The sequence below is a fragment of the Manacus vitellinus genome, unplaced genomic scaffold (assembly GCF_001715985.3).
Source record: "Manacus vitellinus isolate BGI_N305 unplaced genomic scaffold, ASM171598v3 scaffold_6_pilon, whole genome shotgun sequence".
Lineage (NCBI taxonomy): Eukaryota > Metazoa > Chordata > Aves > Passeriformes > Pipridae > Manacus > Manacus vitellinus.
This window is the reverse complement of record NW_021940750.1, coordinates 6,079,583-6,105,481: the sequence shown is the minus strand read 5'-3', so window position 1 is coordinate 6,105,481 and position 25,899 is coordinate 6,079,583. Positions and strand designations below refer to the sequence as shown.

The following is a 25,899-nucleotide window of genomic DNA, read 5'->3' as shown; positions in this document are numbered from 1 at the left end:
CTTTTTTTACGAGCCCAGCTGTCAGAGTACTGCAGAGACCAGTTGCACTAGAGAGCAGAAAGCTGCAGTTGTGCATACACTGTTGAGCATCCAGAGCATGCGGGTAAAGCCAGGACTCTCCTCCCTGTTGTTCTCTGCTTCCTACACCTCCTCCATAGCCACGTGAGCAGGTTTTGCCAAAAGGTACAGGCAGCCTAATGCATCACGGCTGTAAGTGAGCCTAAGCTGAGGTAGCAGGAGAACATAAACTAGTCTCTGGATGTTGGAGGAGGAAGACAATTAGGTAAAGGGCAGATGACAGAAAACAGTTCTACAGTGGGTAGAGAATATAAGGGAACAGTACGAAAGTTTATAAAGCAAAAGAGAAAAAGAAAGTGCCTCAGGATTTGGAGGAGAAAGTATTAGTACTCACTTCTCACCTCCAACAATACGCAAGATAATTGGAGGGCTAGTTCACATCTCAACTACACACAACCCATTTGAACATTTTATGGGAGAATGTATGTGTTAGTTTTTAATATATTCTATTATGTCATGGTGTGTGTTGTACATTTTAATATTATTAACTGTTCTGATAGTATTATCTAGATTCACTGGTTGTTTACAGTGCCAGGACTGTACTTTTGGAAATTTGCATTTGCTGCATTATAAAAATTTTAATCTTAAACATTTGAAACTGAGTCTTGTAAAGTGTCAAGAGAAAAAAAGATAACACTGAGAGTAACAACAAAAATAATGATTGCATGTCCAAAATCATATTTATTTATTTTACAATGGGTAAGCGTGCCCAAAGCAGGGCTGGAGACAACCTGATAAAACCAACTGGTAGAAAAAATGCCTTCAGTAAACTCTGATTGCTATTAGTACAGAGGATATCCTCTGTCCCATGAAATGCACTACCCATGTGCATTTCCCTCTTATCTTTCCTGTATAGTCAGATCTGGAGCCATCACGCCCCATCTGCTCCTCTCCTGCCTCCTGCCATATGGGGCAATTGCAACCTGTTCACCACTTTCTTTATCCCTAAGATCCTGCTGAGGTTCATCTGGCATAATTTCCCAGACTGCAGATGTTTTAAATGAGTTTGATTGTATTTATGATGAGCTAATAAATACTCTGCAGAATATTTAATAAAAATAAAGACTATAGGAAAGCAAGAGTCTTTTGTATATTCCAAATAAGTTTTGGAAGAAATACTCAGAAAAAGAAGTTGTTGCTTTGTTTCATGCAAATGACATAGTCAGAAACTTCAGCATCACAAAAACTTACATACAAAATATTGCACCTCTGACTTTTTTTTTCTTTACATCTTCAATTTCCTTAGCTATGAGACTACTGTAGGATTACACTAGTAGACAGACTGGAATTTTGTTGTTCTGAAATAGTCTATTCTTACCATAGAGCTGCGTCTACTAATTGCTACAAGCAGAAGCAGTAAAACTTAATCCTGATGTATATTCTATGTTTTTTGTGATAATGCAGCTTAGTTTCTATTTACTTCCCAGCATCACTGTTATTCTAAAATCTTGACTATTTTATGATAAGACTTAATATCAATTTTAGAACTGTGATTTGCATTTGGAGGATCCTTTCAAATATGACTTTTTCCATTGCTGTAATGGCACTTGTAAAAATAGTCAAGGCTTCTTGTTGAGAAGATAAAGAACTGTCTTGACTAAAGAAAGCCAAAATCATTGACTTCACCAGTGTGCCAAATCCCGCAGTTCTCTCATAGCAAACACACATGATTTTGGGCTAAGAGCTTTTAAAAATATTAATAGAAATTAAACCAAATAATTATAAACCAAATACTTCTGGAAAATAAATAAATATACACTATATTTTCAGCAGTTTTGGATAACTAAATTAAATTAACAAGAGAGTTGAAAGCTATGCAGTCTAAAGTGTCATGAGCAACTGAAGGGGAAAAACAGATGTCTGTTTACAGCAAAATGTTTTCTTGGCTTGCATCTTTTATCACGGACAGATGGTTGAATTTTGTGGGTAAGTCAGCATGGGATCAGTTTTGAAGAAACAACTTCGTGAGTGCTTATAGCTCTTGTTGTGGATAATATGAGGATGCATAACATCTTATGTGTATGTTCTATGCAGGATCAGTAAATCTGACATCCTGTCATGACAAAGCATTGGCAACATGGTCAGTAAAATAAACATCAATGAAATTAACACACGGTGGAAGAAGTGTTAAATACAGATGGAGCTGTTTTGTTACATAAAATACCTTTTAGCTATTCCTTCTTCTAGAAGTTTTACAACTTGCTTGTAGTCTGTAACTAAATGATGAGTCAATCCTGCCAAAGATTCAAGAAGAGTTAAATATATAGCTTTCTCAGGAAGTTTCAGTCAGTTAATCCAACAATTTACTCAACATCAGAAGCATAAGGATGTTCTGCTGAGATGGCAGTCTATTCTAGAAGTAGTCTCTTAACTAGAGTAACTTTTACTTTAGAAAATAAAGTTTAAAATTGCAGTCCATCCTTCAGTGATGCACTGTGCCTTCAAAGTGCAGATCTTTTTCCAACTCGTCTGCAGAACAATATTATTTAAAAGCCAGTATAACTCTAACTCCATAATAAATGTTCAGCTATGTCACTCCTACTAATTGGGTACAGATCCTGTAAAAAAGCTTTTTCCACTGCCCCTGGATAATGGTTCTGCTCACAACTAACAGAATTCAGAACCAACTAACCCCTGTGAATATTCACCACTTACTTAGTTAGGCTTCAGCCTACAGTTAGAAGTCTTCACGCACTTTTCTCCTCAGAGGGTTTTTGAGGGATCTCCCAAATAACTGTATGAAACATCTGGCCTTTTCTTGTCTTCTGCTTTCAGTTTAGGCTTTAGTTTGTTTGTTTGTTTTGTTTTGGGGTTTTTCTATTTGATTTTATTTATAAGGGGGGGAAATCCGTCAAACAAATGAAAGAAATACTGCATTCAGAGCCTGCTGTGTTAGAGGGGTGGTCGTGACTAAGCAGGCCCCAGTGGAGGGCAGTGTGCTGCTGTGCTGTACCAGCCCTGCCAGCTCCTTGCAAAATGCAAATTCCAGCAGACATACAAACTTATCCTCAACAGGCTTGTGTTTCCCATAAATCCAGTTTAATATGCCTCATTTCCATTTTATGGTGATGATTATTTATCATTTGTACTGCAGTGACTCCTTAAAAAACACCTGAGTTAAGAAGCAAGTCTTCATCATACAATACCCAGTAAAATACTCCTGTGCAAAATGTTTTATCTCACAGCTTGAATCCAGGGTAACTTTCTCCCCCCACCGCAGATTTAGGTTTGGCCAGTTTTACTACAGACCACAAAAGTGTGGGTGAAGACAAAGTACTGAAAAAATTTGATTTATTTGGATCGAATAATTTATCTACTGCTAGAATGCAAGACAAGATTAATGAAAAATTCAACAGGACTGAAATAAGTACTTCTGACATTGTTAAGAGTCTATTCTCACAGGATAACAGCTTGCATAACTTCAAATGAAGACAAAATCTAAGTCAAAGATGGGAATTTACTTTAGTCCTTTAACAACTGATACACATAAAAAAAAAGATTTTTGGATCACCCATACTTTAAGACACCCCCTCACTGCAGCGTGCATGCATGCACACTTGCACACACACAAAGTATAGAATGATTTTCAAACAAAAGTATTTCTTCTGCTCTCTAGTGTCCCTTTACAATACATTAATTCCAGAAGTCATCACATTTTCCATTTGAGAAAGAGGCCCATTATTTTTCCAGCAGCACTGGGATCTTCAGAGCTCAGAATATGGAAACTATCTACATTGTTTTCCTGAATCCTTTTTCAGGGTCTTATTTAACTACATAAAAACTCAGCTATAAAAAATAGAGGAAGAAATTCTTACCTGCCTACATTTCCATAAACACTGGAATATTGAATCTAGTACAGAGTTCAAAGCATTTAGTTTTTTGATAAGACTAATGAAATATTGCAAATGTTGCTTGAAAAGAAATGACAAAGTGTTTTGTTGGCTGTTAGAAAAAGAAAGGTCATTTTCAAATCCCACAGAAAGATCAAAAGCCCTTGTTTGTCTAGAAATCTGCCTTGGAGAAAGAAAGGATCTCCCCCAGAAATCTGTCTCAGAGTAATAAAATAGATTGCATCATTTCCTGATTTAAGAGAGGCTGATTCCTTAACAGTGCAACCATCTGTGAGAGGGAAGTTTGAAATGATTCCAATCCAAAGCACTGAAACACTTTCAGCATTTTAAAGGCTACAGTCTCTCAGCTTTTACATGTAAAACGATGGGCTGGAAACTATTCAAAATACTTAGTGTTCAGAGCTGGGACTTCCTTAGTGGACTTGCAAACGAAAATTGCATTTTCCAGAGCATCTAAGCACTCTTAAAGGGGTTAAGTTTTCTGATTTTAGTCTCTCTCTGTTCTTCATCCACTGCTAACTGTACTCTGGATATCACTGACACCGAACACACAACTGAAACTAATGGTGCACTGGGGAGCTCCTGATCAAAGTCAGTACACCTTAAAATTGCTGATTGCTTGCAAGAAGTATGATGCAAATACAGATGCTAGTCCTTATCTTGTTTGATCTATGAAAAATAATGGAAAATTTCTGAGCCTTGTTGATGTTCACCATTTTTATTTCTCCCATACAGCAAATTGCCTGGGAGAGAAACACAAAACAAGCTGCCCTTCTAATAAACTTGCTGATCATTTTGATCTCAGCCACCTAGCTATTGGAAATAATATTCTTGATGAATAAAATACTCTGATCCTGCACAGAGACACTACATATAAAATTGCCAAAGACTACTTCAACACGTACAAGGTCCTCATTACAGAGCTCAGCAATTGTTAATCGAAGCAATATACTGCTGCAGTTGAGAAGCACACTTTGCACCAGTGCTGTGAACCTCTTCATTTTCTTAAATATGATCATATTAGAATCTATCTGACTGTACTCTTCACCTGCACTCAAAAGACCTTTGGACTTTGTCACTGCTGCTTGTTTTTGATGTGAGCTATTGAATGCAGTTCCAAAATGAGCTATCACACCTTTATTAGTCACTCTCCCCAACAGACACCAGAGCTGTCTAAAGTAAAGCAAACTGTCACAATTCTTAATTGCATAAACCATACATAGGCAAATTTATTCATAAATATATATTTATATACACATCTAAAAAAAAAAGCAACTATGTCATCTGTTACCCTAAGCCACTGACTCACAGAGCCTGAAATCACTTCTGTTCACATGGTCTCACAACAGCATCTAATTACATCCCATGATGCCTTCAGTAGAGAAATTACTTCATTTTTCATGCATGTGTTCAGTTTTTTGAAAAATGTGAATCACGTCATTAAAATTTTTCTTACTAGCATTAACACAATGGTTTTTGCAGGTTGTCATAACATACAGAGGGAGAGAATCTTGTAAAATAAATTATTAAAACTGAACTTAGAACTGTGGCCAAAAGTGGTAAATATTACTGAGGTTAATCCTTTGCCAATATCTTTTCCTCTCAGTTTACAAAATCTAATCAACTGGGAACTTTCACAGCATATTTCAGAACTCTAGCATAAAACTGTTCCACTCAAAGTCTTCAGCTGTGTCTAAGTATAAAATCTTTTTTCAAAGGGGGTAAATTTAAAAAAAAAAAACAAACCAAGCCAACAAACCACAACAACAACCAAAATATCCCACAACAAAAAAAGTCACTACAGAATTGAAAAAGAAGTGACAGAATGGGCCTGGAAGCTTCCAGAAGAATACTGACAAAGGACAAGCCAGCCCATTGGCAGAAGCTATAACTGTATTTTCTTTTAAAACAGGGAAACACCATTATATGCAGCCAAGGAATCATTGGAGATATAAGGCCTGAGAAAAGAGATGGAAATTACCAAGGAAGGAAGCATTTTAAAGACCTTTTCTTGTGTGGTGAATGAGCAGCTGCTAAAAGAAAACAATTAGTATCTGTACTCCACCAACAATGAAGTTCTACGATAAGCAGGTAGAAAGAATCTTGGAAAGACCTCAGTAAAGGCCAAATGTCTATGAATCTGCTTTTCAAAGAATGATAAGTTTGCCATACTAATGAGACCATCAATTCAGCTATTTTCCAACTCTCCTTAAACAGGATGCTGATGTGCTGGGAAAGCACAGCTAAAATAACCAGAATGCAAGATAGGCCCTTGTGTATAAGACTATGCAAGTTCAACACTTTCCAAGCACTGATTTCAAATTTTGAGAAGAGGAATTGGTAACAACCACTGGTTGTTAGATGTACTGTGACCAATGCAACAGATGTCCAGGGAATCAGAGATGGGAATTTTAGGCTCTATTCAATCACACAGTCAAGTCACCCTATCTGTTGTCACATTCTGCCTTAATCTCTAAAGTGAGGATAACAATCCGATGTGTAATGCCGTAAAGAAAAGGAGAGGGAGAAAAGTGAACCAGGGAGAACAAAAGAAATTCACAAAACAAACTGACACAAGAATTCTATTTAAAATCCAGAAAAAATCAGTATTTGATCTGATGTGACAGGACCCACAAAATTCTGTGTGATATGCATTTTGTGTACTAAATGCATACCCCCAAGGTGTTACTACCCACTTAGTGTCCAGCCAAGCAGTTGCAGAGTCAGTGATACCAGATGCAACTTTGGAATTCTGACCACTAAATAAGGCAAACTGAAAAGGAAATGTATGCATTTACTTCCTAAAAAAACTCACTAATTTATGAAACTTGCATCAGTTTGGAAAAGGCTCTTCCTTCTGGTCTCCAGTGTAAAGCTACAGTTTATGATTTTGCACTGGTGCACTGATTTTGACATGTACCTTTGGTCAGTTTTTGGTCAGACACACAATGTAGCAGGCAAACTTTACACCAGGAGCCAATCAATTTACGAAGTACCAAAGGCCTAATTGCAAGTGAAAGCTCTGTGAGACCCTGAGGTGAAGGCATCAATCAAAACTGAAAATGAACTGGAAGTAGAAAAATGAGAGAGAAGAACTAAAGTAAGAAAGACAACTGAAATGGGAAAAAACACGTTTTCATTTTTCATCTGTTCTCTGTCACGTGATTTGAAAGCTACGATTAACTAAAAATCATGAACTGTCTAAGGGGCTGTTGTTACAAGCACAAAGGGGTAAAATGTAGGGAGAAACTTTGTGTCGCCAAAGCTCAACTGGAACTGAAGCTGAACAGTACTGTGGGGACAATAAAAGCAGTTTTTTTAAATACCTTAACAGCCATGAAGGCAGAGAGGCCCTGCAGAAAGACCTTAACAAATCAAAGGGCTGGGCAATCACCAAAGGTTTAATAAAGATAAGGGCCAGATTCTGCATCTGGGATGGGGCAACCCTGGATGAATGTATAGGCTGGGGAACGAGAGGCTGGAGAGCAGCACCGCAGAAAGGGACCTGGGGGTCCTGGTCAGTGGCAAGTTGAATGTGAGTCAGCAGTGCCCTGGCAGCCAGGAGGGCCAACCCTGTCCTGGGGGGCATCAGGTAAAGCATTGCCAGCCGGTCGAGGGAGGGGATTGTCCTGCTCTGCTCTGCACTGGGGCGGCCTCACCTTAAGTCTTGTGTGCAGTTTTGGGCACCACAAAGTAAGAAAGATACAAAGCTGTTAGAAAGCATCCAAAGGAGGGCTGCGAGAGTGGTGAAAGGGCCTTGAGGGGAAGCCATAAAAGGAGTGGTTGAGGTCACTTGGTCTGTTCAGCCTGGAGAAGAGGAAGTTGAGGGGACACCTCATTGCAGTGTACAACTTCCCCATGGTGGGGAAGCAGAGGGACAGGCACTGATCTGTTCTCTCTGGTGACCAGTGACAGGATCCAGGACAAAAAGCCACGAAGTTGTGTTCGGGGAGGTTTAGGTTGGATATTCAGAAAGGGTGCTTCACCCAGAGGGTGGTCAGGTACAAGAACAAGCTCCCCTGGGAAGTGGTCACTGCACCAAGCCTGACAGAATTCAAGAAGTATTTGGAAATGCTCTCAGGCATATGGTGAGATTTTTGTGGTTGTCCTGTGCAGGGCTGGGAGTTGGACTTTGAAGACCCTCGTGGGTCCCTTCCAACTCAGGATGTTCTATGACTCTATAATTCTATGATTCTATGAAATAAAAAGCCATGATGGTTTTAATCATATAATGCACATACATTACCCATCCTGTGCTTTATCAGTTTAATGAAGAAAAATGAAGCTTTTGGGGTTCTTGCTTGGATAATACAGATTTTAATCATGGTCTGCCCTGCAACATCCAACAGTTGAATTTATCTATATTTTCTTTTTTTAAATGTACATTCTGCTGCCAGAGACCAAAACAGTTATGGAGGGACCTTAGACCGGTCTGGAGAATGCATTTAGAGCTCATGTTGGTGAATTTCTTGATAAAGTTAACATTTTTTCAGAAGAAAAGAAAGCAAAATACCATGGCTCGCATATGACCTATACCTGGAAAAGCAACTAAAAGGGTGCAGGACATACAGCCAGTAGGATAACAGAGGCAAAGCTTTCAGTGTATTATACATGATCATATTAACATGAAAAAACACTCGAGGAAAGTAACTTGAAGAGTAGAAGAAATTACAAACATGCCAGGAATATATGCAAAGATACATAAAGACCTGATATACATTTACTTGCAATTTTGATGATGCTAATTGTGAAGCCCACTCTCACCTTGTACATATGGTCCTGTTTCTGGGTGTTCTCGAACTCGAAGTGTATAAGGTTTCTTTCGGTCTGACTGTTTTAACAGATCTCGGACACGCTCATTATAGATTTCAAGAAAACTGAATAGGAAAAAAAAAAGCTAAATGCACTCAAAATGAAAACAAAAGGATAAATTGTATATTTAGACAATGTAACTAACTGAATCTTACATATATGTTTTATACTAGCGGGTTCAAAGCCCCAGATTTCCAAACATATGGCTCATTAAGTCCATGGAAATGATGAATAGGAACGGAATGTAGGATTATGGCTCAAATTTAGGAGTTAAACAAACAGGAAGTAATTTTTCACTACACTCCTATTTCAGCTGCCTATACAAAAGCAAACATACAGCATCCAAAAACTATACTGAAATGGAAACCTAAAACCAGCACTTTCTCATCCTTCCTCTGTGTTCTTCCCCTTGCTCCAAAATTACTATCATCTAAGAAAACAGAAACAAAATAAACTAGTTTTTACTTAGTTTGATCACAGGAATATGTTGTTGAAAGCTTTCATATCACTGTCCAAACCAGTGACAAACCTACCTGACCTTTACCCTGCAAGATGCTGTCTGGTCTGAGTAATCCTCCTTCCTTGAAAAGAGGCCCTGCACAAACCAGAAGTTTATGTAAATTTTAAATACATTAAGAAAATGTAACTGCTTAAACAAATGCAGGTGAAGGAAAAAAAATACCTCACATATACGAGGTGTCAGCCCAATGGACGCCTTCAAATAATAAACAGAAAAAAAAATAATTAAACAATATACTTGCTACCACTCATGCAAAACTTATTATTAAAATAAAAGCCAAGTTATAAGAAAAGGACAGAATCATAGTGCAGTAATGACTTTATGGTGGATTACAGCACAAACAGCTCTGAAGTGTAGCTTAAAACAGTATGGCTATCTATAGCAAAAGTAATTTTAGAGCAACTTACACAGCATCAATGAGAAGTTTAGAGGCATGGGTTAAATCCAAGAGCTGTTTAATATAAAGATACTGGACACATCTATGTCAGAGGTGTTGCAGTCTAGATGAAGCCAGGCCAACACTGAAACTAATTTGCTTGGTCATGAATATTTTGGGTTTTATCCTTATTCTACTTTTATTTCTTCGTGCTGTGGCATCACAGAGCAGTCTTCAAAGAGCTAGATTTATAAATTTTGTCTCTCAGAGAGAACAGGATATGGGGCTGCTGACAGTACCCAAACCAGCTGATTTAAATTTTGCCCAAACAGTGTACACAGCACTGAAGAAATGGTGTCGATTTGTTTGACGAACTGTTCTTATGACACGATCGCTCACACTTCAGTGATTGCAGTGCCAGCACACTCTGGGAAAGACTCCAAGGCTTAGGTGGAATCTGCCTGTTGAATATCATGAAAGGCTTTTAGAAGGCACACCTGAAATGGTGTCGACGGGAGAAAGTCCAGGTTCATCAAGTAGACCACCATGTACAAAAGTTCAGTTTATACCAAACACTTGTTTCTTCTTAGTTTTGAACACTGTTTCACAGCGGACACATGTTATTAAAGATCAGATCAAAGCAATATTCCAGTGGAAAAAGAAATCATTATCTAAGCAAGAAATCTCTTAGAAAGACTACATCCAGAAATTTCCTTGGAAATAATGATAATTTCAAGAGGTGGTCATTTTGAATTGCTAAGATATTTTCAAAATAGTCTAATACATATATCCTAGTTTATCACTTATTAACTCCAATTTTAACAGTTCTTCAGGCTTTCATGGCGTAAAATTTGATTTTGCATAAAATTAATGGAGAAACGGGCAATCATTTAACAAAATTCTATTGTTGATGTCTGTTGAGAAAATAAAATTTTAAAATTCTTGTCTAAAGCACAAACCACTGTAGAACAGACTTTTTCTTATCTTCAGGGTTTGAACTCATTTTGCCCTTATTTCCCCTTGAAAACTGAATCCCATGGATGCAGGAAATCCTGGTACACTTACACAAATTATTAAATTTTTTTTCTTTTTTAGGGGCATGTTTCACCACCAGCTAAGAATATTCTGCTCAACAAGCACTACAATAACAGTTTAAAAATAGAGAGATGTTTCTGCTAGATATCTTGCCCTCAAAGCTAAGTTTAAAATGAATGGTGTAACTCACAGGTGTTCCCATCATTGTGTAAGTTTTTCCTGAACCTGTCTGTCCATACGCAAAAAGGCAGATGTTGTATCCTCTAAATGCACCTGACAACACAGAAGTGCCAAGGTCCTGGAACACCTGAAAAGACCAAAAGAAAAAAAACAGTCCATGAATAATATGTCTCATTATAAACACTCTCCATTACTTGCAGATCTTGCCCCTTTAATAATTCCATAGGAACAGGGATCTTCACAGTATTTGTCTTTCAAATTTATCAGACTCAATGTTAAGTGCCCTGCATTCACTTGTTAGATCTTTCTTACAATACTAGTATGTCAAGTACAGTGGTTTGGAACCTGAAGTGCAAGAAAACATTGGGTTGTTGATATGGAGGATGAAGAACAGTGACAAAAGTGTGAAAGACAGATGTTTATAGATCTGTAGTCCAGAGGGTAGGATTTGGGGGCAAACTGAATGAGACTGGACCCAAGCAGGATAAAGAACTAAGAAATTACAGGATGCATTACCTTGAAGTAATGGGAGCAAGGCAATACTGTGCCCACTTCAGAGTATCAACATTGAATGAATTCAGGAATTTTGCATGGCTCATTGTACACAGAAGTGGCCTAAAACAGCTTGAGTACTCCATATCAATTTCGAAACCTATAGTTCATATGGTAGAACCTCTTACAACAGGGATAAATGCAACCTAGAGAAGTATCTTGATTCTCTGATAGTTTCTTCATTAAGAGCTGTCCTCCTTTCTGAAGGTTCACCATGGATGAGTTAATAACAGAGCTAAGCATAATAAAATGAAATCTTCCCAAGGTGGTAAGCCTTTGGGATAGCAATGCTAACAACGTCACCTGGACACTGAAGTTGGTTATTTATAACAACCGCATTTTACTTCTAGCTCTGTTGTTGAAACTTTTGTATGACATTGTGCAACTCATTTAACATTGTCACAGTTTGATTTTCCTGCAGATAAAGCAGGAATAATACTATCCATTACTAGAAAATTGTGAGATGTTCTTACTAATATTGACAAAGTTCCTTGCAATCTTATAATAACTAAAGCAATTAAAGCCAACTGTGGAAATTATTGGGCACTCTCTCCACATACATTAGACTCCCTAAAGGAAGAGCCTCTAACTCCAAAGTCTCAGTAAAACAAAGCAAACTTACATTTACTCTCTATTAAATACACATGGCTGCTCAGACACTTTAATACAAATATGGTTTAAATCAGACCTTTTTGAATTAGGCCTTGAGAAAAGATGTATAATACAAGCAAAGCTGGATAACTATGAAAACAGTGACATAAACCTAGGATGATGAAATATGAGGACTTCAAAAATTACTTACTGAACTTCTATTAAAAGTTGATTTGTACCGTTTTGTGTTTGTTCTTTCTGGTAAATTACTCTCTCCTTTTGTGAGGATAAATTACAATTCATTTAATTGAATATAGTCTCAATTTAGTCAGAAAAGCCTCTTTGTTTTAGTGTACTGCAGAAAAAAATGGAAAAGTAAAGCATAGCAATTAATTTATTACTTGTTTAAAAATGAAGGAGAGTAATTGAAACCAAAGCTTTTTTTGTGCTAATATCAGAGGCATTAGTCCAAATACCCATCAGCAATAACAGCTGCAGATTATACAAAAAATACTACAATTAATCATATAGGACATATGTACTAGCATACTTCATGATATAATAGATTGAATCATGGGTTTTGCTGATCACGAGGAGGGGAGGGAAAAAAAAAAGACTCTCCTGGGACTCTTCCAAGTCTTACTTTTAAAATGAAACTTCAGTAAGATGAGGCTTTCCAAAGAACATGAGTTGGATATGGCTTCCTGCAGAGAACATGCCATTTGGCTGGGAAGATTATGTCTTCCCTGCACAGCTGCTCTGCGTGATTGGCACTGTTCAGTTTGTTCCATGCAAGAGTGCTTCTTTCAACGAGGCCCTAACTGGCTTTGCAAAGTCTTTTCCCTGTACTTGCCCAGCTGTACATGGTCCACACCCCATGGTGATCTGCGAAACATTCTACAAGTTATTATGTGCCAACAGTCCTAATAGTGGAAAAAAAACATGCCTTTCTGAAGAAGTTATGAGAGGGCATTAAGACAACTGTTATCATGCAAGGTACTTCGCCGGCATTCCTTGTGGATTGCTTCCAACTCGGCATATTCTGTGATTCTGTGAACGTGGTCAGATTCCAGCTCAAATCTAACAAATCCTGATCATACAACTCAGTCCTCATTGCAGTACAGGTGGGAGAAAGGGAAAGGTTTGGTCTAAAATGTAGTTAAAATGTCCTAATCATGCAGCTTAGGCATACCAAAATGCTGCCCAAGTTGCTGTAATACGAACATACTTGGGGGTGAGACTGTTTTATATTAGATAATAATCGTTTATGTCAAGTCTAACAACAGGTCACTTGAACATTTAAAAATCTATTTCAATGTTCCATTAGAAGATACCAGAAATAGTGTATACTATGAAGACTTTTTTTTTATGTTTCTCTATCAAACCAATGGCCTGTGGATAACACTTGTAATCTAGGTCCTTTCTATGTGACACACACAAAGACAAGACAAGTGTGTTGCCTGGCAGTTTTTCTTTTGTTCCTCCAAAAGGCTAGAGATAATCAAACTCTTCTTTAATGCATGTGATTTAAACTAATGCTATAGACTATTGTAACATGAGGCTCAGTTAATATGGGTATCTTTGACCTTGCTTTGAATTACTGTGCATTTAATAGATATACAACCAGGATAATTAACAGCAAATACGTGTTTTACACTGTAAGTGGAACGGGTTGCCTTTATTCTGTGATAGCGTCCCTCTTACAGCAAAAAATGCTTTACTTTTGAAGATAATGGAGGCATTCTATCAGAAATGAAGGTTTGGCAATATGAATTTACCAAGCATAAAACTTCCCTTTCTTAATCCAATCAGAACCTGAATTGCAAAAGGAAACAAAAAGCAGTTGTTTTATATGACAGTAAATTGTCTGTTGCACTTTGAGGTTTAATAAGCAAGGAAACTGAAAGTTTTCCCAAGTCACTCAAATGAAGTCTCAGAGTAACATGAAAAAAAAAATCCAATAAACTTCCAGGTACAGGATGTAATGCCACATTTGCAAATTTAAGGTAAAAATATTGATAAATAAGGGTTTTTGAATAACTAAAATTGCTACTTGTTATAGGCATTGTCCACAAGCATCAATATCGACAAACAACCCACTAAAACCAAACCAGTTTTACTATAAAACATTAGGTTAAAGTTAGAATACTAAGATAAATTCCCACAGGCATGTAACTGGGAAGAAAAAAAACCAAAAGAAAATTATCATCTTGTGCAGCACATTTTAAAAACAGCCTTTAAAATACCACAATTTAATGAAAGAGGAAAAGACTAAACTCAAATAAGACATACAGCCACCACAGTCAACAGCTACTTTTCACCACAGAACCAACAAATCACTTTATAAATGCTGAAAAACTCAGTGGCTGATTTTCAATTAAGATTTGCCATGCACACAAGAAAACAGAAAACTTCCTCATCAGTAGATAAAAAGCTTCAGAGCATTGAGACAATTGCAGCAGATCCAGCTACAAAATGATCTTAGTATAAAAAAGGGGCTATTATTTATTATACAAACAAAATCACTCAAACAATAGGTGAGGACAGTTTAAGCAACTGCATAAAACCTAAAAGCCTCACTCCTGCAGTATGTGTTTGCTATGAACTACAGATATGCTCTATCTCATTATTTGGTGTGTTTTCCTTCCAGAATCTTGTCCCCCTTAAGCTGTTACTGTTTGGATTATGACTAAATTTTTTTTAAATTAAATTGCTGCTACATCTCAGATGTAGCATCCAAGACTTAGATTTAAGGTGAAAAAATACTTCATGAAATAGAGTTATGCAGAACTAAACAATTTCTGCCAAAATAATGAAAGCCCTGGTCCCCGAACTTTCATAAACTCCCCAAGATTAATTTAAATAAAAAAGCAGAAAGAGGATGCAAGGAAGGAATATGTGAAAACAAATCTAGGAAGTAGTTCCAATAATGCAAGGCTTTTTCTGCATGTGTTTTCTCTTAAAGAACATTAAACAAATGTCAGTTGAAGGGTTTTCTGTACATGGCCAGAAAAAGCAGAAGTAAAGGGAAGCACATTATGCTGATCAGTTGCACAGAACCGTCTCCTGTGACATTAGGATTACTTAAGCAACATTACTTTTTGGTTTGAATGGGATACAGAGAAGGGGGGAGGAAAGCATTGGTTGGTTAGTTTGGGAACATTTCTTCTCTCTTGTTAAGAGACCACAGCTTCACAACCAGGGTTATTTCTCTTCCCTCTCTCTATCCTGTCTTTTCAGTTTCTTTTTCCCAGTCAAACCGGAAGCAGGGCAGTGAAAGGAACAGCTTCTCTCCAGCTCAAGAAGCTTGGCCCATGGCAGAGGCATTTGCACCAGAACTTAAGAGACAGTTCTGTTCTTGGCTCTGCCAACAGACTTCCTGCATGTCCTTAAATCCTTTGTGCTTTAATTTTCCCTGTGAGAGGACACAATGATTGCTTTGTTCATCTTATCAGCTATGATTTTTTTTCCAGTGGAAAAACTGTCTGCTCTGTGTGGTGATGTACATACAGACACTAAATTTAACAGCATGAAAGTTCAATCTTGATGAAGGTATTTAAGTGGAATTGTAAAACAAAACTATTAGAAAAAATTCCAAATAATGTTTGAGAAATATATACTGTTCCTCTAGGAGGAGAGAGGAAGAAAATAAGCAACACTGAACAGGGTGAGTGGTAGCTTTATATTCCTGCCATTTTATCACTTTATTATAAAATCATGAAAATACATCTTATTCACTCATAAAAAAACCTGTCTCCTTTTGAAAAAGAAACAATCTGTGCTTACCACATCAATCTAATTTATAAATGTTCTGATAGAACCTGAACTTTTAAAACTTCGGAAGTGCTTCATCACCAATGGCACAACTCCACCCTCTGTTTTCTTTTTTTTCTCCTTCTCTTTTTACTGAACTGGTGGTATTCTATTGCTGGTATTGTCATCTCCCTGTACAAAACCACATTTCTCTCTGATCGCTCTTTTCCTGCCCAACCGGGATTCCTCTTTTGTTATCACTTGTTTATAGAAGAGCAATTTGTATGTAACAGCCATACAATCTAAATCCCATAACATTTGATACTATATCAATATCTGATTTACCTCAGTTCAGCCTTATTTGTCATAAAGCTTTCTGCACTGAAAAACACTTGTCAATTTTTTACTTTATTAATGACTGCTTTAGGATTCACACATAACATGTTATGTTCTATGTAAGCTTTTTTCTGGTATTTCATCTGCCCATTAAATCAACAGAGGCAAATCCTATCCACTAAGGAATGCATAAAATTACTTCCCTTTAGTAAATTGTGAATTAGATGTTAGGCTTAATAATTCTCTCCAGGAGAACAGCAATATTTGTTAGGGAGATGCGGTGAAAATATTCTCCATCTTTCCTCAAAAGCTGATTGTTACAAACTGTCACTATTTAAAAGTGACTATGGGAACTATAGTCTAGTTATATAGGAAAAGGAGTATTTGTCTTAGGGAGCTGTTTCTTTTTCTGATCTATACAGGTGGATCACCTGGTAGAAGTCCAGCTTCAGACTTGAATCCTCGTTCTGTAAAGATACTCTGTGAAACAGAATCATCACAGGTGTACTATTTTTTCCAAGAGCTCCATTCAATTTACGTAAAATAGTTCCTACAGACACAGTTACTTGGATATATATAACTCCTCATGTACATCAAAAGAAAATTCAGAGCAGTTGTATAATTCTGAGATTCCCAATCAAGACTTAAGGAACACATTCTGACAAAACTTCCCAGCTAAAGAACACTTCTTGTCTGACTTTGAGCACTTCTTCCCTTGATATGATAAGTCTGCCATGACACAGTTGCAAAAAAGGATGTGGGTGGGCAGGTATGTGTCAAACTTATCAAATGTTATAAGAAACCAACATATTTAAAGATCAGATATCAGATATGCCCAAAAAACACCGAGGTTTTTTTGATTATGCCCACCCTCTGCAAAGGAGTGAATTACTCTTTTCCCAAAGGCAAAGACAGACGACTCTGTAGTATCATTGTATTATCTAGCTCTTTAGATAAAAACTGCAGTAAGCATCCTTAGGGAAAGGAAAGAGAAAATTACAAGTAAATAGCTAGCTACACACAACCTGCCACACTGTGCCTACGAACCACTTAATGAGCAGATGAGCAACTAAGTGGTTTGTTTCTCAGTCCTAGAAACCTGTGACTGCAGGTTTGAGTGCTGCTCTATATACATGGGTGTCTGTTTGCTGGGTTGGATGTCAGAGGTGCAGATTTCTTTTCTGTGCTGTGCATCTTCACCAGCAGAACAATAACACAGTGACTTACACTAGGGCCAGCAATACACCATGTAGGAAGAATTTTCCTGAGTGAATTCTAGGCCAGATCACTCAATAATGGAACCACAGGGGAAACTAAAAACTTCAGCTTTTCTAAAAGTCTAGAAAAGGCTAATGTCACAGCTGGAAGAAGCAACACAATGCTCTCTACAGCCACACTGTTTTACTCCACCAGGGCCAGAAGATGTTTTAGACATCCTATTCCTCTGGTCCAGATATTATTTCATGCCAGAAAAATAATGTAATTTGTCACTTTAAATGTTGTGATACCATCATTATCTGTGCCTGAATATTTACCAAAAAAAAAAAAAAAAAGCAGAGCAGTTTTACTGTTAATGTCTTAAAATGAGCAAAATAAATACTGTGAGACTTGTTAGTTGGGTGATTTTGTTATACTGAATGATATCTCTCTTACAATGAAGAGAGTAAGGAATAAATAATGGATTATAACAAAGTTATAAATATCCTGCATTTTCTCCCACTGCTGCTAGCTCTTGGCTAGAATCCCAGGTCATTAGTGGATGTCTGTGATTCCATGTGAAAGGAAAGAAAAGCAACATTAAGTTACTAATTTTTTTTCTCATTTAAGACAGTGGGGACAAATATCAATTCTCAGCTGTATCTCTGAAAATAAATGGCCATTAATTTTGTGAGAAGACAGAGGATGGAGGCGGAAAAAAGATTGTTCCTTGACTTTATTACAAGGAGGTGGGACGAAAAAGTAGTGATCCAAATTTTTCAGTGTTTCAGTAAGGGCTAACAATTGTTTCTAATATTCAGACAACAGAACAATGACACTATCGAGATCAGATTTCTGCCTTTTTCCCCTTTAGCTGGAAATGGGTATTTTCTTCTCATGTATCTGCTAGCTCAAGTTGATATTTTTGCTATTAGATCACCAGCTCTTAAAATTACAACACTGCAAAACAATTATTAAGCCTATAAAATATATTTTTCTAGCAATAAGCTAATTTCTTCACCTTTATACAAGAGACCAAAAGAAAGTAAAAATGAAGCAAAACAGATGATAAGACATTGAAAATACTAACTTATATCAACAATTTTTTAAAAATACCAATATAAATTCTACAGGGCAGATTCTTTTTGTAAAACTATCAGCAACAACTGAATTTCAATGGTACTCAAAACTGATATGCTCCACTTCATACTTCTAAAAGTAAATTTCCTGTATTTGGCATTATTTAATCTGGGTGAACCTTGCAAGTGCTCATGGAACTCGCTAGTGCTTGGTCTCAAATATCAGTTTTTTACAACTACAACTATTTGTATACAGTTACATTTTCAATAAAATGTCTTGAGTTTCAGAATAATTTAAGTTGGAAAAGATCTTTAAGACCATCGAGTCCAATCAGAAATGTAACACTGCCAGGTCCATGCTAAACTATGTCTCTAAGTGCCATGTCTATGCATCTTTTAAATACCTCTAGGGATAAATAAAATATAAATAATAAAATATAAACAATAAATAAAAGGTCACATCTTCTTGAAAAACTGAAAACCTAAAAGTTCTGATTTTAAGAGTTCCACTGAAAACTGACACACAAAAAACCAGTCACTTCAGATTTTAAAAGACTTTAAAAGGCATAAAAATAAAGCAATGAAAGTTTTATTTTAAAAATGATTTTTCACTATCCAAGCTCAGAACTAAAAACCAAATAAAAAGAAACTACTATAAAATTTTCCACTTTATACTCAAATTTACTGTTAACAGTATAAGCAAAAAGGCTTCAGATTTCTTGCAATAATTTGCTTCCCTTTATGAGTCTTATCTGCCAAGGTTGGGATTGAAGAATCTGTCTTTTGCATGAAGCTATCAGCAGCAGTTAAGCCAAGAAAGGAGTAGCTTACCATGTTCTCTTATTCTGGTGCACTGTTAGTCTCATCAAATTAATCCAGTAAAAAACAAATCCTTTTACTCAAGTTGTTACAGATGTATTAAAGAAAGAACCAAAATGTAACCTGGTTCTTTACTACAATATAGATATATATTTTGTTTATACGTTGGAAAATTAAACAAGTTGTATCAGTATTTCTTGTTAATAAAACAAATCTGGTAATTTATTCCATACAACCAAACAATTATATTTATGATGTTACTACACAAACCAGAAGCATTGAAACTTTATTATAAAAATTTCGTATTTTAAAGAAATTATGCCTCCATAGTTGGAGACATGAGAAGGTTTAAAGGACACTTACTAGTGATATACAGCAGTTGCTTCTACCTTTGCATTTCACAGGAATTAAAAAAAAAAGTAGATTTATGTATTCCTGCTAGTTTCAGGCAACAGACTTTGGATTGTATCTGTTTTAATCATCAGAGGGATTCTTTTTTTCAGGTGCTTGCTTGCTTAGAATAGACATTAAAGTACGTGCTTTCTAATAGGAAAGTCTGGCCAGTTTTTAGAATATTTGCAGGGTTTCTTGCCAAAATCATAGGTTGGGAAACAGATACTCCACCAACCCTACCTGCACACATGTAGGTTTCATCCCACACCAGCTATCTTCATTAAGCACAGTTCACAAGGGAGGAATCAGATACCACTATTCCCACAGGCACAGAGGCACACACAGAATCGTGGCTGTTCATGACTTGGATGGGTGCACTGTGCATTGGGCAGAAAACTGGCTGAATGGCTGGGCCCAGAGAGTGGTGAGTGCAGTTACATCCAGGCTGGTCACAAGTGGTCCTGCTTAATATCTTCAGTGACCAGGACAAGGGGATTGGGTGCACTCTCAGTCAGTTTGCAGGTGACAATAAGCTGGGTGGGAGAGCTGATCTGCTAGAGGGCAGAAAGGCTCTGCAGAGGGATCTTGACAGACTGGATTGATGGACCAAAGCCAGTTTTATGAGGTTCAACAAGGTGAAGCCTCTGGTCTTGCACCTGGGCCACAACAACCCCAGGCATGGCTATAGGCTGGGAGAAGAGTGGTTGGAAGGCTGCCTGGAGGGTACTTGTTGGCAGCTGGTTGAACACAAGCCAGCGTGTGCCCTGGTGGGCAAGAAGGCCAATGGTGTCCTGGTCTGTACCAGAAATAGTGTGGGCAGCAGGACTAGGGCAGCGATTTTCTCCCTGCATTCAGCACTTGTGAGGTCATACCTCAAATACTGAGTACAGTTTTGGGCAGAAGACATTGAGGTGCTGGAACACGTCCAGAGAAGAGCAATGAAGCTGGTGAAGAGTTTGGAGTATGTGTCTTACAAGAGGCAACCTCAGGGAACTGAGGTTGTTTAGCCTCTTGAAAAGAAGGCTCAGGGAGGACCTCATTGCTCTTTACAACAACTTGAAAGGAGGTAGTAGTGAAGAGGGTGTCATTTTTTAATTGTGAAAATAAAATAATGCTGTCTGCTGTGCCTCCTAAAACTTAAAAAAAAAAAAAAAGCTATACAAGACTATCAGGAAAAAAGTAGTTTCTAAATTTGTATGGTTTTAGCAGTTTCCGGGAAAATCCAAACAACAGGAGGTAATTCAAGGTCACTTATGAGTTCACAGAGAGAGCTCTTGGCATCTTATTCTCAAAAATATATTAACAACAAAGTTTGCCAGGACTAGTGATTCAGTAAATTGTTAATTCTGCTCTTTTGCCAGCGGCCTCTGTTCATTTCCATCTTACAAGGACTGGGGGCTGCATATTAACAGCCAAAGGTGCAATGAACAGTCACAGCTCACCTAATTGGAAATGTTACATTACAAAAAGTAGCAGATACTATCAGTTTTTCTTCTATTTTGGCTCTCCTAGTGACAAAAATTACTTAGGAGACAGAACCACTTTTTACTGTCCTTGTCTTCCCCACTCACTTCATACCACACCAACCTCAAAACTGGGCAAGGCACACTATGAAGATAGTTCAGGGGTTCATACCATACTTTGCTTAACTACGCAAAAAGCAAAAAGCAAGATGGTTCACATCATCAGTATCTAAAAAGTAGTTGTAGAACATATAAGAACTAAACCAGCCCAATACTTCCATAAAGCAAAAGATAATACCATATATTTTCAAAAATTAAAATGTCCAGATCTGCTAAGAATGGTAAAAAACTCCAGGCATCAGAACTAGAGAATCTACATGTCCCAATTAAGGTCACATATTTCCGAGTCATTACAAGCCCAGTAATAAACCACATTGTTGGTACTACCAAAAGGAACAAAGACCCTTTGGCAAGCTTTCAAAAAAAGGAAAAGTCTTCGTAATATTATGGCAAGACATTGCCTGTGAAGAACATACTGGAGCTTCCCTCTCGGACATGATGTTTTCTGTGACAAATTTAAAAAAAAAAAGCCTTTAGAATATCTAGAAAAACACATTTGCTTGTTTAAGAAAAACAACATTTTTTTCCACGGACTAATAAAATACATGCAGAGGTTGTGGTTTTTTTCCCTTTCAAAATGAGACAGACGGAAGAAGTTTCATCAGCATTTAAAGTTTTTCCAAGTTGAAGATGCATTAAATTTTATCCCTTTACAAATTAAGATTTTGTGCCTATGGTACACTAAAATGGGCAAGAAATGAGCAAGCAATGGGCAGAGAACTGGAGGTTCAAGAAAAGTGATTTAAAAAGGATTGAAATACAAGACATTAATGCATTTATGCCAGATTTAATTAACTAGCTACCCTTCTACAAAGTATTGGTACAATACTCTTTAAGATGAGGTATAAATTTTGTCAATTATAGTTTGCAACTCAAAGGTCAGTTCTGTTGCAAAAGAAATTTATTGTATTGAGCATATGTTAAATCAATACATTTTAAATACATGTCCCTTAGCTCATTAATACAAGTGTCTTATTACGATAAACTGATTCAGAAAAAGACAGGTTCACACAAAGCCTCAGGATGTACTGAAATATGACAACCTAATAATTTATATTTATAGTTTCATTATTTTCCCTTTTAGATTGGGAACAGTTTCATCACTCACCTAACTAGAAATCCAGAGAATACTGTTTCTGTTTCAAGAGAGTATTGAATATAATGACCACATGGTGAAGTTGCTGGGTGATTTTCGGACAGCTGTGCCATTTAAGATGACCATCTATCTCCCAGGAAATTCAGCTCAGACTTCTCTCTTCAGCGTAATGACTTACAGCAGAAATATTGGGTGTTTCTTACATTCAAGATCTGAATAGTCTGCTCTCCTCAAATTAAAAAAAGGTCACAGCATCTGCAAATTCTTTGTTTTAGAAATGGCTGCCAGCTTTGATCAAAGCTGCACAAAGTGCAGGTCAAAGTAGCACAGTGCTCTGTACAATTTAAAGCATTTAACTTTTAACACTTCTTTAAAAAAAGTGATTGAGAGACTAATAAACATTAGAGCCTGACCCGAAAAGGATTTTAAAAAGTATCCTCTTTAAATATTATTCTATGTGTATCATTGTGTCCTTTAGAGTCCAATTATCAAATAATTTTTCTCCCCAGGTCCTTTTCCTCATCTTTAGAAATTAACCTTCTGTTAAGCAGAGTCTGGCTGCAAGACAGTCTGCAGATGCTTTCCCACAGAAGAACATTACAATGTTCATGCTGCTAGGTGTCTCATGGACAGCACATTTGAAAAAAAAAAGAGCTCTAGGTTTTTGATACTTAGTATGAAGCATAGCTATTAAAACAAAGGTGCTAAACTGTATGCAACAAACCGCAAACTCCAAAATTAACTCTCCATCCATAATCCCTCTACTGGTAACTCAGCTCTTCAGTCAGCTCCCATCACCAGCAATTTAAAAGTGCCCAGATCATATGGCACAGACCAGCCTATGTTCAGCCTATCAAGCACCTTCAGCCTCCAAAGCAGAGTAGCCACATAAAAACTACCAGTCAGGAATGGTCATGGTCCCTGCCAGTTCCGGGGCTGTGCCTTCAAACCACTATGAGAAATACCAGTTGTCCCAGGCCAAACAGCACCAAGAATACTCAAACAATTTAGCAATATGGATGACCAAGCTGCAGGGCTTAGGGAATATTCTCTGGCATTAAGTGGGGCTTGTACAGATACAGCTTCAGTTTGTTATGAGTTAAAAAAAATCAACTCCAGGTTAATCAAATGAGAAGTAAATGATGACTTTCTAATCTATTTTGTTCCCTCTTTGAACTCAACGTGGCAGTGAAATTCAGTTGTAGAAAACCACTTAGATTCATAGCAAATGGAATATAAAAAGATTACATTCCATATACTGTAATAAGCAATAAATTTATGCAAATGACATGCAGTAGGATGGGAGACAATAAAAGCATTGTGCTGTACCAAGCAGACACACAGTAGTGATGTAAAGGAATACACAATGAGCTGGAAGCAAGTTTCTACAATCCTCTGAAATCTTTATGTTTTCAGACTCAATATATCTTTAAGGCATTGACAATTCTTCTGACTTTCTGCTGATTTTGAGTTTAAGTTAAAAATATCAAAAGTTACTTGAGCTGAGGCTTTAAATTATCTCATTCTCCACACATAAAATTTAAGAAGCTTGCTAATTTTCTGAATGTAAACTGAAAATTCAGGTTCAATTTCTTGGTTTAGAGCTATAAGACACATTAAAAATAACTAAGAGATAGAACAACGCTAGTTGTCAAAAAATTAATAAGGAACAAATAACAGCATCAAACTGTGGACTAAAACATTTCTCAATCATTACATTTGGCTTTAAAACATTAACTAGCTCCACCAAACTCTTTCACTTGATTGGAGCTCAAAAATGATGGAATATAAGAAAAACTTGCTGCTTCAACAATAAATTCCTATCAACTCTCTCTAGATTTTTAACATGAATCCATCTTTTTTTCCTATTTCAAGACAGCTATGAGAAATGCTCTTCCTTCTAATAAAAATCAAAAGAAAAATCACAAAAAAAAAGACAAAAGCAAGTAAGTTTCACATCTTGCCTAGGTAATGAAAAGGTTGGTGAACTCAGACAGTCATACATTTCTAAGCAGAATTTATGTTCTGTTTGGAAACAGGGTACAAGATACAGCAATAAAAAAATATACTGGTCACTCATGAACTACTCTGGCCTTTACTTTCAGTCATTAAGAAACAGAATGCAGCTAAGAGCATCAAAATAAGATAGACTCGAAAAGAAAAGGGCCTTTGAGAACTGTCACCTACTAAAGCAGCATGATGAATGACCTCATGCATGACGTGCGTGATGCAGGGTAGCCTTAGTTACCCACTTCTGTACAGGAAGGTCCTGGAGATTATGTGCGACACAGAGGCAGAATTCCAAAGCCCAAGTGAGGCAAGCCCAAGCATGTGTGTCACCATACCAACAGCTAAAGTATCACCTTTCTATTCTGCTCATGGAATTTGTAGATGCACCACTCCTGTCCCAAAACAGATATGTGCTTTCAGGGACTCTATGTAAGGAAGCTTTTTGATCATTCTTTCAAGGACTTAGGTTACATTTATTGGTCATGTGGCCAAATTATTATTGTGTTCATAGACTGTCCCAATAGGGTTTGCTTCAAAAGCCTGTGAATCATTCCTCAGAGATTTTCAACTTTTAAAATCCAACCGGAAAATCTCATTTTTCCACAATGAGGATTACAATATGTATTACCTATGAAGCTTTCAATATTGTTGTTGTAGCCAAAAAAGGTGATTTATTCCTAAGTCTACCAGCAGTTGCTCAAATCCACTTTTCTGCTATCATAGTAAAACACACTCAGCAAAACATAACACAAGATAAGACATGTCTCTCTGTTTTGTTTCTCTTCAGAGCAATTGGTTCTTTCATGAATGTTGCATTACTGAAGCCCAGTTTCAATATACAGTGATAGATGTTTTACTAAAACCAAGATATGGACAAAACATTTACGAACTCAGAAAATTTAAGCTGCCAAAACAAAATGCATAAAGCAGTCTTGCACCAGTAATTTGGGGTCTTCTTTTTAGTCACATTCCAAATGGATCAAAATCCTAGATATGCTGACAGTTCTTCTTCTAAACCACATATGAAGTACAGATATAAACTTCCCTGAAAGTATGTCTACTTTATACTGACTAAATAATCCTCTACAATTCTCTGTCTCCACTTCCGCAATGCTAACTAGAGAAAGGTTTCCTTACCCACCTTTGTCTACGAAACCATAATAAAATAAAAATTCATAAATATAAAAAAAATAGGTAGGCCAAATTAATTAATTTGGGTCTGGTTCCTCATGGTTCCTTAGACTAATTTTTCAGACCTGATGTTTTATATATAGGTCTGTCACATGGGATGAGGCACATACTCTTTAGAGACTCAACTCTTTTCTTCGTAAGAAAACCTGCCAACAATGCCATAAAAGCACATGGTATCGATGATACAATCCATGTACACACTCCTAAAGACATATGTGCATGCAGAAAAGAGATGGTTGAAAATTCAGAATGGAAAACACTTGTAATAACAGTGGAGCAGAAACTGAGACCCATCTTAAAGTTAATAGATGTAATTTGAAAGCAGTCAATCCTTACAGGCACACAAAAAAAATCCAGGAAAACATTTATTACCATTTAGCATCTTAGGAATTTTACTTATCCAGCAAGGATTGATTTAAATAGTCCACTCCAAAATTTCTTAATCAA

General features: G+C 36.9%; 1 protein-coding gene across 1 annotated transcript in view; it reads right to left on the bottom strand.

The window, feature by feature from the left end:
* The window catches only part of STARD9 (StAR related lipid transfer domain containing 9), a gene marked incomplete at its 5' end in the record, with an annotated part of 100,688 nt that overhangs the window by 49,124 nt on the left and 25,665 nt on the right, over positions 1-25,899 (bottom strand). The window contains 5 exons of the mRNA XM_018082804.3: positions 2,243-2,312; positions 8,694-8,806; positions 9,275-9,336; positions 9,424-9,456; positions 10,863-10,979. Coding sequence (XP_017938293.2) covers positions 2,243-2,312; positions 8,694-8,806; positions 9,275-9,336; positions 9,424-9,456; positions 10,863-10,979 — 395 coding nt within the window. The remainder of the gene's footprint in view (positions 1-2,242; positions 2,313-8,693; positions 8,807-9,274; positions 9,337-9,423; positions 9,457-10,862; positions 10,980-25,899) is intronic.